Source organism: Herpailurus yagouaroundi, unplaced genomic scaffold (genome assembly GCF_014898765.1).
Source record: "Herpailurus yagouaroundi ecotype Mexico unplaced genomic scaffold, PumYag 162, whole genome shotgun sequence".
NCBI lineage: Eukaryota > Metazoa > Chordata > Mammalia > Carnivora > Felidae > Herpailurus > Herpailurus yagouaroundi.
In genome coordinates, this window is record NW_024412403.1 from 23,399,109 (window position 1) to 23,416,488 (window position 17,380).

Genomic DNA, 17,380 nt, shown 5'->3' on the forward strand with positions numbered 1-17,380 from the left:
CAATGAAAGCAAATTTGACCTACATGCTTCCGAGATTTTACCCAAAATTCCACACACACACAAAACAAATAATATTGGAGTGCAAACAGTGATGGAAGAAAGAGGGAACCAAGTTAAATAAAAGCGGAGAAAAATTCTGAAACCGACAAATATCAACAGTCGGCCTTTCCGAAGTTACTGATGACATTTCTATCTAGATGTTCCATGGACACCTCAGGCTCATATATATCAATGTAGAAAATCACAAACAAGCAAAACAAAAACAAAAGTAAAAACAAAAACGCCTCTTGCCTAAAATAAGTGGTTTTATTTATTTCCCTATTTCTACTAAGATAGGCTTAAAACATCAGGCACCATCTTCCTCCCAATTTGCCAAATCAAATGCCTTATTAAGATCCATTAATTCTTCCAGAGAAATATGTGACATGCCCCCTCACTCCTTTTTCATTTCCCTCTGTTTTACCCCATACACAGCCAGGAGACTTAAAACTTTAATCATGTTCTTAATTTTTATTAACATTTATTTATTTTTGAGAGAGAAAGAGAGAGCAAAGGAGGGGCAGAGACAGAGGGAGACACAGAATCGGAAGCAGAATCTGAAGCTGAGCTGTCCGCACAGAGCCCGACGTGGGGCTTGAACCCATGAACCATGAGATCATGACCTGAGCAAAAGTTGGACGCTTAACTGACTAAGCCACCCAAGGCGCCCCAATCATGTTCTTTTTCTGCCCAAACAATGGCTCCTAAAGATCTACACCAAAGAGTCAAGCTCAGCTTGGTCTCCAGGCCTTCCTGCCTCATAGTCCCACCAATATTTCCACAACTGAGTCCAACAACTCACCTTTCCAAACCCTTAAGTTAATTAAATTGGATTACTTCTGTCCTCTGAACACTTAGGGCATCCTTACTTACAACTTGTTCACCTGTTTTAACACCTTGTATTATCTTCTCCATCTACCATGTTGAATCTCTTTCTGCATTAGTGAATGGCAAGGTGGTATCCTGGTTAAAAGGCAAGTCTTTGCACATGTCCTAGGTTCACATCTTTGTTTCCTGGCTGGGCAGCCTTAGACAGTTATTTAAATTTTCTATGCCTCACAGCCCTCAAGTGTAAAAGGGGAATATTAATATGATAAAAATTAGAGGGCTGTTCTACATATTAAGCTACTTAGTACGCGTAAAGTGCTTACAACAGAGACTGGCAGTTAGCAAACACTCAAAAAATTTTAGCTCTTTCCGGGGGCTGAACTCCTAGCGGCTTATTTAGACCATTTGATTCTTAATTAATTATATATCCTTTGTCATTTTGCAACATTTTGTTGAAGTTTATTGACCTCTTGTATGCTCATTTGGTTTTATATTTTTTGTCCTGTCAACTATCAAAGTTGAATTCTATGCACTACCCCTTCCACACACATGCAAATTATCAAACAAATACGATAAATACATCAAAAATAGGAATTCAACTAGAAATTCCTAATTCCAGATAACTACTAACTATAATTGATAATAGGCAAATCAGGTAATTCCTCTGTACCTCAATTTCTTCATCCATAAAATAAAGTTAATAGTCCCTTGGATTCCTGATGATCATTTGTTATAAGAAGGTTGAATGTACTTTGAACTAGTGGACTATGCTATTAGGAGATGCTGGCATTATACTCACTGTAAGCCCTGCACAAGTATTTGTTCCTTGATTAACCGACAAAATGCCACAAAATTCAAATATTATCATCACTTTGAGGTGAAGACATGTTGGATTAATTTTTTTAAACTGATGCAAAACTTTGGTGTTCAGAGAACTGAATTAAGAGTTTAGAAACCAGAGTTCTAGTTAGTAACCCTTGTATTTTTCTGTTTGACCTTTGGTAAATTACTTATCCAAATTGTGTCCCCATCCTAAGCCTCTATGAGACTAGTGTCAACCTGGTGTTGGTCCATAAAAAGGATTCATGATACAATAAGAAACCCATTCCTCAAGACCCTTTACTGCCATCTGCTGGAAAACTGTGGAAATAAATATGTATTCTATCACCACAGCTACGAGTGGCGCCCCCTGGAGTTGTTCATCACACAACCTATACAACCATTCCTAGGAATGCTGCTGAATAAGGTGTCTGAGGCATCACAGGTGTTTGATGAATGAGTAAATTAATGAGCCATCTTCATCAATAAATCCGATTATCTCTGCCCCCTCAATACTCTTTCTAATCACAGAGCAGTTTTTGATGACTTAAAAAAAAATGAAGTAAGTGGAATGTTTTTAAACCACAGGCAGATTTATCTGCATTCATAATACACATTGACATAGTAGGGTTGACATTTTATAGGAGGCCTACTATGTATCTATTATCACAATTGTTCAGTACAATTGTGGCAGTACAGCAACTATCAGATATATTTATGTCAGATTTTCAAATAAACAAATGATGACTCTGAGAGTTTAAGTTGCTTCTTCAAAGTCAAGAGACTTAGTGATCTAAGTCTCCTGATTTCAAATCCAATGTTTTTTCCCTTTCTCTGCTAGTTTTAATAACAAAATAGAGCCCAAAAAATTTGGACCACTGACCTGAAATTCTTAAAACTGTCATCTGTTGATTGCTATGCTTATAAATACTCTCAAAATTCCCTATCATACCTCCTCGCTATTTAAATTCAGACAAGTCTGTTTCATGACATCATAACTTTCTAAAACGTCTTATAATGAATGTTTGATGAATTATGAGTGGAATAAGTGAGTATGTGACACCAGGAAGTATGTCGATAGCCATGTGGAATCAGCACTATTATAACTATAAAAACTGTAAATAGTTAAAAGTTATTAAAATATTTTAAATAGTGCCATATAGAAGCACTTACATTTGCTGAACAATTAAAGATACCTTGGCTCTATGAAGTTCAGGAATATTACATTTAATAAAAGGATAAAACCGGGTGCATCTCAAAAGTGTTCTTGTATCACATAATTTGGAAAATTAAAACTAATTTATAATCTTTTAAATAGGACTTCAATATAATTGGGATAGTGTAAAGGACACAAGAAATTCTGAATCTAGGTCAGTAAACCTTGAAAAACAATGATACCCCCCTTTACAAGAATATTAAAATTATTAAACTAATTTTGCATAAACCAACACCCAGGGGAATAATTTTATTTAGACCAAGAAAAAAAAAAACCCCCACAGAAAAAACAAAAGCAATTCAAAGTTGCTCTACTACTTATCAAGCACTTTCTTCATGCTTTCAAAAGTTCACTGCTATGAGAGGTGACCCTGAAAACAGATAAATTAAAATCATTTCCCAAATGTCAAAAGCCAGAGAGAGCAGAGGACTAGTTCCAGGGTCTTCTGATTGACACCCTTATTTCCATTCACATTGTTCCCTCACAAGGAAATAGACGAAAACAAATTACACTGTTCGCTCCGTTACCAGACTCCATCTCTATAGCTCATTTCTCAGTCCCATTACAAACTAGTTCTGGGTTTGAAAGAAAGCCATTTTACTTACTAAATTATATGAGGTTTGACTTTCTTCTTGTACTGAATGAGGTTGTTTTCTTCCATTAATCGCTTCTCTCATCGGGTATTACCTCCGGGGGGACATTAGCCCCTCGTGTCAATGACAAGACTCACTAGACACCCAGGACCCACCACCTTCCCTTCTTGCTCTTCGGGCTCCAATTCAGCATTAGAAACTAAAGTGACCAGATGCTATGCTTAACTTCTTCGGCATAAAGCAGGAAAGGAAACCTTCCGGGTTGTTCATTGACAAATAACGATACTAGTTTACACAGCCTACCTTCTCTAAGTGCAAATGAATACGGAGTTGATTCAACAACAGCGTTGCAAGAGAGGCTGCCATCAAAGAATTAGAGGGGGGTAAATTCAAAAGGATGTGAGAGAGGCTGTCTGTCACAGCCTACAGAGAAGACAGGTGTGTAGAGGGGACCTTCCTGTAGACCTGAAACCAGTAGTGACCCACACAGCTGTGCTTTATTTTTAGAAGGTACACTTCCCTAGCCAAGGATGACCTACCAGCACGTCACCAGAAAGAGAAAATGTAAGCAGATGCCTGTAAGTTCAACTCATTAACTAGGCAATTCACTTCCATCGCCACATGATTTTGGCTTAGGTAAGGGTTCTGCGTAGGGCTGAACTGGGTTGCAAAAGAGATGAATAGCTCTGTTCTCACCTTACATTTTCATACAAAAATGCTTCTATTTCATAAATATGAACGTCCAGTAATAGATGCTTATTAATCATACTTGAGTAATTTTTAAGGAGAAGACAACAATTTTAGAAAGTAAAAAAAAGCTTCAGGAAAGCAGCCCATACATATTACCATTTGGGAATCTGAATATACATAGATCCAAACAGCAAATGCACCATGAATCACAGACTCAAGTTATCACTTGAGATTTATGAGGACAGAGACAGTGACCAAGTTTTGAATACAAAGAAAAATAATTACAGAAGTGAAGAGTTATAGAATCTCCTCTCTGTTGACAATTAAATTCAGACTTGACAATTAAATCCCAACCTTACTTCATTAGATATTAATCTTGCAGTGGAAATGAGAGGCTTTTAAAGGAGCATTTCTGCTATAATAAAAAAGGCTTTCACTACAGTAGAACAATAATGTTGTGTTTAAAGTTAGAACTATTAGACCTTGTTAGCTAATTATGGTATTGGCATCCACTTAAGTTGCTCAGTTTTTCACTTCTGTCATTTTCTCCTATTCAACTGCTGCAGTTCAAAACGTTTTGACTACTTAAAAGGGAATACATCATCGTTGCCTTTCCCCAGTCTAACTGCACACCACTTTCCAAAGCAATAGCTTCAATCATGCTTCATAAAATCCCCTGCAAGTATATTGTTGGAAACATAAATCAGCAAGCTGGGGTTTTAGTATTTCTAAGGCAAGCCCAGGGATCACTAACAGGAGGCTGTGCCATGGCCCCATTTATAACAGAATAAACAAAATTATGAGTTACACTGGATCCATTTCTTTTTCAAAGATTGCTCCATTGGTGTGGCTGATACTTGCTTCTGCATCCTTAATTGGAGAACAAAACACTAGCATAGAAAACTGGACTCTGGGCTCAGGACTGCTGTTTCCAAGCATCTCTGACTTCATTAGGACACATGGCACAGAAGTACTACATGCTCGGTTTCACAAAAGCTAGGTCTCTCTGATAAGCATCTATTCCTCTATGAGTGCCATGCATTTTTAAATTGCTCTAGATACAGAGATCTTTAGAATGATGCTCTCTCCTCCTTCCCTGTTTCATTACAGTGAATATAGGCTCCCTTTCAGGCATGCTTCAGTCTTAGAGTCCCTCTTCACAATCACCCTGCATTTGGAATTATAAGCTAGGAGAATCACAATTTCAGAGGGTGCAACCTAGACCCAAATTAAATGTGTCTGTGTGTAATACTTAAACATTCCTAGATTTCCTTTTTGTCCCCCAAATTCCAACACACTTAGTGTCTATAAATGTAAATTCAGACTCCACAACTGAGACATATTTCTTCTCCAAACCAGTCACAACGTAATCATAAGTCTGCATAAACTTGCTTTCTATTATGCCCCCATCTTACTCCACACTAGCTACACTCGGTTAATTGCAGTGGTATTTTAACTGCAATTTTCAGGGACAGCTTCTGAGGATTCACTAATACCTGTTTGTATTATAAATGAACAGTTAAACATAACCAGCAGCTCTACAAAAATTTAAGCAGCATCATCTGCAGGGCATAAAGTATATGTTGATCTTTGTTACCATAGTGATTAAATTAACTGACTGGCCTGGTGTTAGCTTCAGATGGACATATCTGCAATTTTGCTATGACTGAAATTTTGCATACTCTCTGTTATTAAGGGAAAATGAGCTGCATCTTACCAAGACACTCTATAATAAACTATAGCAATATTCAGTGTTTGAATTCTGATTTCTGAACCTAAAATCTGCATCCAGTCCTGTTTCATCAGCCACTAACACTCTATAGCTTTAGGGAGGTGAGGGCAGAGAAAGGAGGGCTTCATATCCAAAATGTCAAGCCCTGCTGAAGAATGATAGAAAGACCCAAGGAGTGTGGAAGAACAGAAAACAACCATTTCTGGGTTTAAAATGGAGTTCTACCACCCCCTGCTGGACCAAATGAGCAACACAGAGGAGGCTAAAAAAATGCTTAGAATTGAATACAGTGGAGATATTTTAACTTGTCTTGTAATTTATGTTTTCTCAAAAAACAATTTTCATGCCACACTAATGATATAACATTCTATGCAAATATTACACATCACAAAATTACATCTATTTTCTTTTTCTTTAAAGATTTCCACCAATGCATGTTTTAGCATTTTGTGTTCTCAATTAAATGTCCAAACTTGTCTGGACAGTTGAAAATGCTTCCATTTATTATAAATATATTTTATGTGAAAGTGAACTATCCAAACGAAGCAAGATAAATTCAGATCTAGCTCTCTACAGATAAATAGAGACAGCTTCCACAAATTCTCTCAGGTTATTCTAGTAAGCTATTCTTTTTTTTTTTTTTTTTTTTCCTCAAGAGATAAAAATCTCACCAGTTCTCCACAAGCTAAAACATGCCTTACAGGTGTAATTACAATCTGACGCTATAAAAATTTTCAACCTTGATGTATTAACAAGGGTGGGGGAGCTGAGAATGAATGACTGCAACACATGCCTAGTTTTATCCATTTGCCTTCTTACACACAACATCCATGGCCCCTCTCTTAGTTTCAATAAATAAACCATCACCGTTCACTTCATAGTCAGGAATTGGGGTCTTGGGAAAGGGAGGGGGGAGAGTGTCTAAGAATTGAATTTCTTGCACACGAGAGATAATTCAAAAACGAGTTTAATGCTGATAGTTTCTGCTGCTTCTGTAAAACATCATCGTTCCCTTTCCTTCCGCAACCTCAGATATTTAACTGTTAATACACACCAACATACTCATCCAATTTTTGATAATGAAAATCGGAGAAAGCCAAGAACCCGGAAAAAGAAGCAGTTTGCCTCGCTCTCCTGCTCACCGATGCCAATCTCCAATTCTGTATTTTCTCTTATTTAAGGGTCTCCACAGAACAGACCTAATTTTCACCGGCAGCTAAAATAAACAGTGAAAACAATAACAACAACAATAACTATAACTTTAGTTCTTTCATTTAATTCTTCTTGTGCCTCCCTCTGCCTCTCTTGGTTGGGCGGAAGGGGGAGGGAAAGTAAATGCAATAAAGCACCACACTCCTACCTTGCCCGCTACTGACAAGCAACCCGAGCAGGTAGAAGGAGAGGAGGAGGCTCATGTTCAGGACGTGACACTGGAGGACAGTTCCAAAGTTATTAAGTCCAGCCCTGGAGAGAGAACCTTCCGCTGCCACGGCCGCCTCAGCTAGAGCCGCCGCCGCTCCCGTGGTGCCCCAGCCGCCCGCAGCCCGCGCGCTCCTCCTCGCAAAGTGACTGCAAGCTCCGCTCCTTGCCGCACTATATCCAGGCAGCGGCGGCGGCGGCGGCGGCGGCGGCAGCGGCGGCAGCAGCAGTAGCAGCAGCAGCAGCGGCCGCCGCGGCGGCAGCAGAGCCGGGCGGGGAGGGAGGCGGGGGCGGGGGCGCGGAGAGAGGAGGCGCGGCCGAGGTGTATCCCTCCGCGTCGCACGGCGGCCGCTTCTTCCGAGACGCGCGGCCCCAGGATTCGTCCGCAGTCGAGCTCGGAGGCGTGGGTTCGGTTCCCGGTGCCTCCAGCTAGAGTGGCCGCCGCGGTCAGGCTGGCACGAGCACGTCTGCGAGTGGCGGCCGCACGCTCAGCCTCGCGGTGATCCGCACGTTGACGGACGCCCCCGGGCCGAGGAGGGAGGGCAGTCTCGAGTTCCTGCACTGCCGCCGGCCGGTTCGCGGAAGTGGGCAGCTTGAGCTGAGGCTGAGGCTGCAGGCGGCCACCCGGCCCCGCGCTCTAAGCGCGCCCGGACTTAGCGGGAGCGGGGGACCTGGGGGCGGGTGGTATTTTCTGCTGCTCTCATTCCTCCAAGGGCGTGGGAGGGGGAAGATTCTGTCTCTCCCAGGCCTTCCCTCTCGCTCAACCCTTCAGCAGGCTGCCCCCTTCCCACGCTTTCCACTCTGCCGCGGCACAAGGGGAGCGGTGTCCTCTAAGTGCCTACACTGCTTGTCTCCTCCGGCTCTAGAGGGTAGGCGGAAAGATGTGAACGGTGTTTCTCATCCACGTCGACCCACTGCCGTTAAGAGCAGGTACTTAAGGGAAAGAGATTTGGCGGGGTGGGGAGCTGAGATGTTGGAGGGGCTGCGTTAAACTCGGCTGTCAGCGTCTGCCGCGTCCTTGGACAAGTCCGAAGTCTCCCCTAGCCACTCTCAGCGGGCTCTGCCCTCGGTCCCCAACGCACAGCACCGGCCAGGTCCCCGCGAGGTGTGCGACGAGGGAGGTCCTGGAAATGTACAAAGATGAGTTGCGCGGGGATCCGTCCCCAGCCCTCCCACCACGCATACACACACCTGCGTGTGCGCGCGTGTAATTTGGAATGATGGGGCCGTGGCAGGCGCCCAGAACTAACTCTCCTCCGCTGAAGGTTGGGGTATATCATTACTCTCCTGGAAGGGTAAGAAAGATTTGTCAGTGTGATGTCAAGCCTGCGGCAAGAGCGAGCCAGAGTCAGACTCTCTGGCCCCAGGGCCCTCGTCGGTCAGCCTAGGTCACAGTGCCCGCTGGAATTGACCATGGATCCTTTCATGTGCACGTTCCTTCTGGTTCCTTAGTGTACTCCAAGGCCTCACCTCATAGCCAGTGAGACCACTGGTCATTTCCTTATCAGTGAGGACACAGAAGTAGCAAGTCGGAGGGGATAGAAATAATTTCAGAGCTCAGAATCCAGCCCCCTCCCCTTCCCCCTAAACACACCCAACCGGATTTGGTGCTGATTTGTGGTTTCCTTGCTTCAGGAGGGCCGAGGGGGTAGACATAGAAACAAGCTAACATGGGTAGGGGAGATATTGTCTGCGATTTGTGTCCCCTCCCCGCCCCCCGGGCAGAACACAATCTTCTTACACGGAAGATTCACGTACTTGGCATGTGGGATGGGTTTTTGAGATTAGTGGAGGCAAAGGCAGCTGTCAACAGACACCATGGCTGGGCTGTAACCAATGGGCTCTCCGCACCTCGCAGTTTGAGAACGTCTTCCTTCTATTTGATTTTACGGGAGTACATTTAGGACAATATATTTAGGAAGTTCTTTTGTCAGAGCTCCCGCTTCACACCCTTTCCTCATTCTGGGAGGCACCAACTGTGCTTAAGTAAGGTCACAGTCAGCTCCTTGCAGGAAAGGGTGGAAACAGCACATTCATAGGCGTGAATGGCAAATGCCTCCTTTAATTTCACCAGTTCTGGATTTCTCCAGGGAATCAAGAAATACCGCCCCCCCCACACACACACACAGAGTCACAGAAGAAATTTGAAAGGATACTACCCCTGTCAAATAGCCTCTTCACCAAAAAACCTGAATTGTTCAATGTGACATCAGGACAGTCAAGTGCTCAATGACATACACACACACACACACACACACACACACACACACACACACACACACTCCTGGTAGTCTTGACAATTAGATTCCCTTATTTTTTTTAATTTTTTTAAATGTTTATTCAATTTTGAGAGACAGAGCGTGAGTGGGGGAGGGGAAAAGAAAGAGGGAGACACAGAATCTGAAGCAGCCTCCAGACTCTGAGCTGTCAGCACAGAGCCAGACATGGGGCTCAAACTCACAAGCAGTGAGATCATGACCTGGGCTGAAGTGGATGCTCACCTGACAGCCACCCGAGTGCCCCTAGATTCCCCACTTTATTGTTGGAAGTCAGATTACTTTTATATCATAGTGTTGAACTATGCCAGAGGAGAATTTGACTGGTGTCCTTTGAGGTTATTTAGCTATTAAATCTTCTTAGAATATGGCGGAGGGAGGAGAGAGGGTAGAAGTGATCCATCAGACATTAATGAAATTTCTGAGTAGAGGTTTATATCACAAGACCATGTACAAACTATCTGTGAAGGGTGGGGGGAAGGAAGTGTGTGTGTATGTGTGTGGGTACCTACCTGTGTGTGTGTGTGGAAACAATGAACAGATAAAGCATTGGTACTCAGGAATATACAAAGGTGATGTAAATATCGATCCTACCTTCAATTTGCTAATAGTGTTATTGAATAGATCAAGAATAAACACAAGTTGTGATCATATAAATCAAGTTGTAAAAATGTCATAAGAGAAAACAAACTGCTATTGTGACATAAAAGGAGGGGATCATTTCTGAATGGAGGATTGAGAAAGGCTTCAGGAAGCTTTGAAGAAAGAGTAGAAATTAGATAGGGAGCGACATGGGCAGGACAGAGAGGAGCTTAAGCAAAGCCTGGGGATGTGAAAACACACAGCTTGTGTGGAGAACAGAAGTCTAATTTGAAAAAAGTGCAGAGTGTAAAGTATAAGGATTGGATGGAGTTGGAAAAGGGGTCTAGGACCATGTTGTGCTAAAAAAAATAAAAAATCTCAGTAGTATTTGCAACCTCTCAGAATATAAATCCAGACATGCATGGTGAAGAATGGCTTCACAGAATGGCTCTCTCTCCTTCCCTGGGGCTTAAGTTGTGAGTCGTGAGCCCATGGGAAGAGTATCAACCCAGGCTCTTCTATGGGGTTTTATTCATAGTTAGCCTGAATTAATGTTGCTGTGAGGTCTCGATAGCTGGGTGACACATAGTCCAAGAAGGCCTCCCCACACTTGCTCAAGCTGCTTCTTACCCAGAGGTTAAAGTGCCTCTCCAAGGCTCCTTCAGAAACACATTCATTCGCCATTGCAGTGATGAAATGACATAAAGCCTGACATTTGCCTTGGTCAGTTCTGCTTCGCAACAGATTGCCAGTGAAGACAACATGTAGAAAAATCACCTTCGCCCACTGACCTCCTCCCCACTCCAAGGGTACGCTTCCAATGTGCAGACTCTGAATACTGTTATCAAATGTACCAAATCTCTGAACATGACTAAGCCATGAGCACTAGGTAGGATAAAAAGGTATAGAAATGCATTCTCCCTCCTTTATGTGACTCATAATTACATATAAGACTAATTATCATAATCTCCATCTACCTGGGGAAGTTTAGTTGGCTTAGTTCAGAGGCTTAGTTGGGGCTTTGGTTATTTCATTTATAAAAATAGAGAAAGTTGAACAGAACTCAGGAAGCTATGAAGAGCTGAGTGGTAGGAAATATCAACAGGACTGGATGCATGGTTAAATGAAAGCAGATAAATTTGTTTTAAAAGAATCAATAAAGTGAACATGAAGGAGTAGCAGAGAGATAGAAAACGATAAGGTGCATTATGTGTGGAAATTATCTTCCCAGAGAGAGTCTACTTCTTTCATCTGCAATCTGTTCTTGCAAAAGGCATGCAGGTATGCAATCCACACGTAGATCCTGGGCATGAATGGTGAGTTGTGGGCAGGATTTAAACATTGGTTCTGTTTGTGTATTTCTGATGTTATTTTTGTTTAGTCTCTGTTAACAGAATTCATGTGTGTTAAGATCATACTATTAGGAAATGGGACATTCTGGGCGTTCATTTATATTTTTGAAATGTCATAAACCATTATGCCTATTCATTTACTTGTCTAGAAAATTGCCTGTTTTGACTTTTTTTTTATTACCACAAAGGAAAAAAAAATTCACTGTGTATATAGGCAAATAGCCTGAAACCTCTATAAATAGATTATCTTGCTCTTGCTTTTCCTTCTCCATTAATGCCATTTTTTCTAACGGTCATGCCTTTGAAAATAATTTCAACATTCTGGATACAACAGCACTTTAGATGTTTTACCAGGCTATTTGTGAGCAGCTGACAGTAGCTACTTTAGCAGTAGAATTTAGATTTTAACACCTTCCTTTGTAAATGCTTTACTTTCTTAGCCGTTCTACTTGAAATTAAGAAACAGAAGAGAGAGATTTATGATACTTGAGGCACCCTAATTGTCACATATTCTTACTTTTTAATTTCTTTCAAGATACATGGGGTCATTTTCCTTCATGGCTACTTCATGCTCCCTCTGGGCAAATAACTGCTCACTTCGCTCTGAAATTATGCAATAACTGCCTATAATTTGCCACTTGCCAGAATAATATTTTCTTAACTCTAAGGGGTATTATATTTTTCTTCACCGAGACATCGCTGGCAAATATAATGATGGACAGAGCAGATAATGTATTGAACCTAAAACACATTGACAAAACAGTGAGTGACACAATTTCAAGAATACATTCGGGCAAAGTGAGATAGGAAAAAGGGATCAAGCAGTGGCTAGCAATGAACCTCTTTTATATGACAAGGAGCATAATGGGAAGTGCTGATTGCCCAAATATTGATCACAGCACTCAGAAATCATATTTTTGTCCATAAGGAGTATTGACCAAGGTGATGTCTGCACAAATCCCATCATGTGAAGGGCAGTTATTACATCCTAGATAACAACAAATCCTTCATTTCTGCCAAGTGATCCTATATAGGTATAGGTCTGAGGGGATACAACATTGACCTAACGCATTTGGGCAGGACAATACAGTAGGTTGAATTTGAAAATTTGAAATTGGAAAATCTCTTATTGCATAAGATTATTTGGTTCTTGCCTTAATGGAATTATGTTTCTGTTAATTTTCAAGTTAGATAAGCAATCCTGCTAATAATAGGCAATCACTGGTATCAATGAGATTCCCTCTTATATATCTACAAGCCTTTAATAATCTACCTAATAATTAACCAGTGCACATTATTTCAATACACACGTTCTTTTAATGTGCATTATTTAGGTTAAAAACACTTGCATTTTACATTTACATGAGATGATCCTCACTCATTAAAAAGTAATAATACATTTTCCCCACAACCATTTTTAATCATTAGTCCTCATATTTAAATAAATATGTACTTAATACCTGTTGCTTGCTTTGATAACCTCCCTAAAACTGAGGAAGTCAACGGATGAACTTGACCTGATAATATATAAATGAGATAGAAAAATGAAATAACATTTCTGCACATGTTTTATGGTATATTAATACTTACTATTCCCAAATTCCTGAATTCTAAAAATTAGAAATATCCATACCCTATCAGTCAGACAGACACTACTTTTGAATACTTTGGCACATTTTCTTCAATCTTTCATACATCTATTTTTTTCCTAACATGGCTTGACATAATAGTATTTGGAATATTTCAACTTGTCTTATATTGGAAAGTAGTATTTTACATTGTCACTAATTTTACAAATATAAATTTCATAATTTCATCGATTACATGGAATGCACTCTAATACATTTAACGATTTTCTTACACTTAGACATTAGCTGTTTTTCTGTAATTTTTATTCTTATTAAAAATGCTTCAATGTAAAAATCTTTTTCCAAAGTGCTTTGGACATGGTAGAGATTTTATCCTTAGGCTATTAGAGGTTGAATAACTTAGTTTAAAAATATGACCACTTGTTGGTACTGGATTCATGTTGTCTAAATTGTTTTCCTAAATGTATAATTCATCCTCTGATCAAGAAAACCTAAAATCACTTTACTCACATTATCATAACTGTTTATTTTATTTATATTTTATATTTTTGTGTGAATTTCCTGAGAATTTCTATTCTGTGGTTTCTTCCTTTAATTATCTTCAACTGAAACATCAGACTCTAGAAAAATTGTCAAATTTAAGGTGAACTGAAGGACTTCTCCTTAATATCCTGTGTCCTTTCAATGCCACTTTTCTTCTCCAGGATCCACAGATTCTCATTTTCTTCATTAGAATAAGATGTTGAGGGGCGCCTGGGTAGCTCAGTAGGTTAAGCATCTGATTCTTGATCTCAGCTCAGGTCTTGATCTCAGGGTAATGAGTTCAAGCCTAGTGTTGGGCTCCATGCTGGGCAAAAACCTACTTAAAAAAATAAAAGGAAAGGAAAGGAAAATAAAAGAAAAGAAAAAAGAAAAGAAAAGGAAAGAAAAAGATGTTGAGAAACTCTGTAATCATTAGTAACCAAATAGTTTTAATTTCTCTAGTTCACCAGCAGTAAGTTTTCCCTTCTATTTCCACTCTACATCCACACAATAAACCATAGTCTAATATACCAATGCATTTGCTACTAGGGATAATAGGATGCCTGAGAAATGCAAGCATGTTTCACATGTAAGACCTGTTGATTGTTTGTAATCCCAACACCACCTTGTACTACTCTCTCCTGGCAGTTACTTTTGCCATCTTATAAATGCCTACTCAAGGCTGTACCTTCTTTCTGTATCACTTCACCTGAAGCCTAAAACACAGCCACCCACCTTAATTGCTCAGAGCTCAAGCAGAGGTGTTCAATAAAGCATAAAGCATACTAAAAGATTGAGAATAATAGAGACACAATAAAACATAAAAGAAAACCCAACCTTGAATAATACATAGCACCATACAGCCACTTTGGAAGACAGTTTGCTAAACATAGTCTTACCATATGATCCAGCAATTGTGTCCCTTGGTATTTATCCAAAATAGGTGAAAATGTATGTTCAGACAAAAACCTGTACACATGTTTGTAGCAGCTTTATTCATAATTGCCAAAATTAGAAGCAACCAGGATGTCCTTCAGTAGGTGAATGGATAAATAAATTACAGTACATCCAGACAATGGAATATCATTCAGCACTGAAGAGAAATGAGCTAACAAGCCACGAAACCTCATGGAGGAGCTTTCAATGCATAGTATTAAGTGAAAGAAGCCAATCTAAGAAGGCTACGACTGTATGATTTCAATGATATGCCATTGGAGAAAAGGAAAGATTAGGGAGATGATAAAAAAGATCAGGGGTTAAGGGAGAGATGAAAGGTAGAGCACAAAGGACTTTTAAGGCAATGAAAATGCTCTGTATGATAGTATAACGATGAATATATGGTATTATACACTCGTCTGAAGACATAGAGCGTGCAACACCAAGAGGGAACCCTCAGGTAAACCATGGACTTTGGGTGATTATGATGTGTCAATGTAGGTTCATCCTTGGTAAAAAAAAAAAAAAAAAAAAAAGAAAATGTACCATTCTCATGAGTGATGTTTATAACAGGGGAGGCTATGCACATATGGGGACAGGGAGTAAATGGGAAATCACTTTATCTCACTCTCAATTTTGTTGTCAACTTAAAACCGTTCAAAAAATATTAAGTCTTAAAAAAATAAATACCCATTGTAGAGACTATCGGCCACTTCTCCATCTATCCACATAGAGTCTCCTTAATGAATTCTCTTTCTTAATGCCGTGAATTTTTTAGGCACCTATTAGCTCCCCAAGAATTTCTCCAATCCAGTCCTTCACAGCTGAGGACTATTTAGTTTTCCAGGAAACATTTGACAATGTCTGGAGCCCTTTTAATTATCATGACTGGGAGGATGTGGTAATACTGGTACCCAGCAGCATCCTTAGTAACATCTTACAATGCACGGAACTGCCTTCCACAATGAATAATTATCCAATGCCAGGGTAAAAACCCTGTTCTAAACTGTCTTGCTCAAGTTGAGCTTAGGAACAACTGCCCCAGGTCCCCAGAAAAAAGAGCAGTTTTTCTGCTTCCTTATAGTCAGTGCCTGTCCCATTTTCTTGTCAGAAGTATTTTTCATGGTGCACTTCTCATCTTCCAGAACAAAATTTGACCCTAGATATAGTGTGACCTTTTGTGGTCCAAAGAAAGCAATAATTATAATGAAAAATTAATTTCCAAAAGTTTTTTTCCCTCAATTTAAATGATATCATGAGCTGGACCCCAAAGGGAAAAATTAATGCAATAGGGCAACGCCAAGGGGGCTCCATATTCTTTACATGAAATGCCTTTATTCAAGTATAAATCTATGAGCAGAACAGCCTATAAGAAGCCCAGTCTGACCAGTGCCACTGACTTGACACATTGTCTCTCAATGTCCTTATAAACTAATGTTTGATAATGGCATGATTTAGGGACAGAGATAGGAAAAGCAAATCTTAAAGGCCAACTATTGCTTTAAATCCATCACAGTCCATATATATTAAAGCAAAAAGACAAATATTATATTTCTGGAAACATCTAGTGTCCAACTCATTTACTCAATATATGTTTTAAAATATCTTCAACATTTAAGGTGGAAACAGCCACACTTAGATGACTTCATTAAGTCAGAGCTATCCCAGAAAAACAGATGTATATATACCGTCTATATCTGTATTGAAATGAACTCATCAATAGAATCCCTCCAAGAATGAATACATGTCTGACCCATGCTCGAAAATGCAGAAATTGCTAACAGCTGACATGGCTATTTACAAAACATTATGATCCGCACCCCATTTAACAAACTGTTATGTGTCCAGAGTCCTAAAATAATTGTATCAGTTTATTTTACCGTGAATACTAGGCTGTTAAGGAAATACTTCATAGATAAGAAAATGCATCAGGAAAAAGTAAAAACTTGGTTTGGTTTCCAGAAAAGCCCATCAGAACCATTTCTGTAGATAAAAACCTCAAAGAAATTGTTTATTTTGTTCATTGTTATATTTCCAGTGCTTTGAATCTGAAGAATGACAAGGATTCAATGTGTATGTTGAATGAATGTGCGCAAGTAAAAACAATGGAGGAGGGCTGATAACTAAAAGGAAGCGTAGTGAAGAAAAGTATGGCTTATATATTAATTGCCTTTTGACTAAAACCCCCATTCAAGATCAAAGCAGAATTAAAAGTTCTTTAATCAACTTTTGGAGAAACTTTATTTTTCTACAAAGAGTTGTTATTTTTTTAAGTTTTTTTTAAAGTTTATTTATTTTTTTATTTTTATTTTTATTTTTTGAGAGAGTGAGAGAGAGAAGAGAGTGGGACAGGGACAGAGAGAGAGGGTGATAGAGACACCCAAGTACACTCCTCACTGTCAGTGCAGAGTCCAATGTGGGGTTTGAAATCATGAACTGGGAGATCATAACCAGAACCGAGATCAAAAGTCAGAGGCTTAACTCACTTAGCCATCCAGGTACCCCAAACAGTTGTTATTTAAATAGTATTTTACCATTAAATGACATGAGCCCTGTTTAAACATACCTAATACTCTGCCATATACTAAATGAAACTGAGAATAACGTCATTCATACTGGCTTGCAGCCACTCAAGTGACATCAGTGACATAGGTGCCTTTTCGTTATTAAAAATGTGCCCAAGTAAACCAGAATGGGGGTGTGCCCATAGGCTTCCAATGTATCTACAGACTTGCTACAGACTCACATAAAACCTCGGTGTCTTTCTTAGTTTCTCTGCTCTGGTGT

At 39.9% G+C, this 17,380-nt stretch overlaps 1 protein-coding gene across 3 annotated transcripts in view; it reads right to left on the reverse strand.

Moving 5' to 3' along the window:
- NCAM2 (neural cell adhesion molecule 2) overlaps nucleotides 1–7,588 on the reverse strand; it is a 521,094-nt gene extending 513,506 nt beyond the window's left edge. For all 3 annotated transcript variants that reach the window (XM_040484139.1, XM_040484138.1, XM_040484141.1), the window contains exon 1: nucleotides 7,278–7,588. In XM_040484139.1, the coding sequence (XP_040340073.1) occupies nucleotides 7,278–7,332 (55 nt within the window). In that variant the 5' untranslated portion in view covers nucleotides 7,333–7,588. The remainder of the gene's footprint in view (nucleotides 1–7,277) is intronic.
- Nucleotides 7,589–17,380: the final 9,792 nt, after the last annotated feature.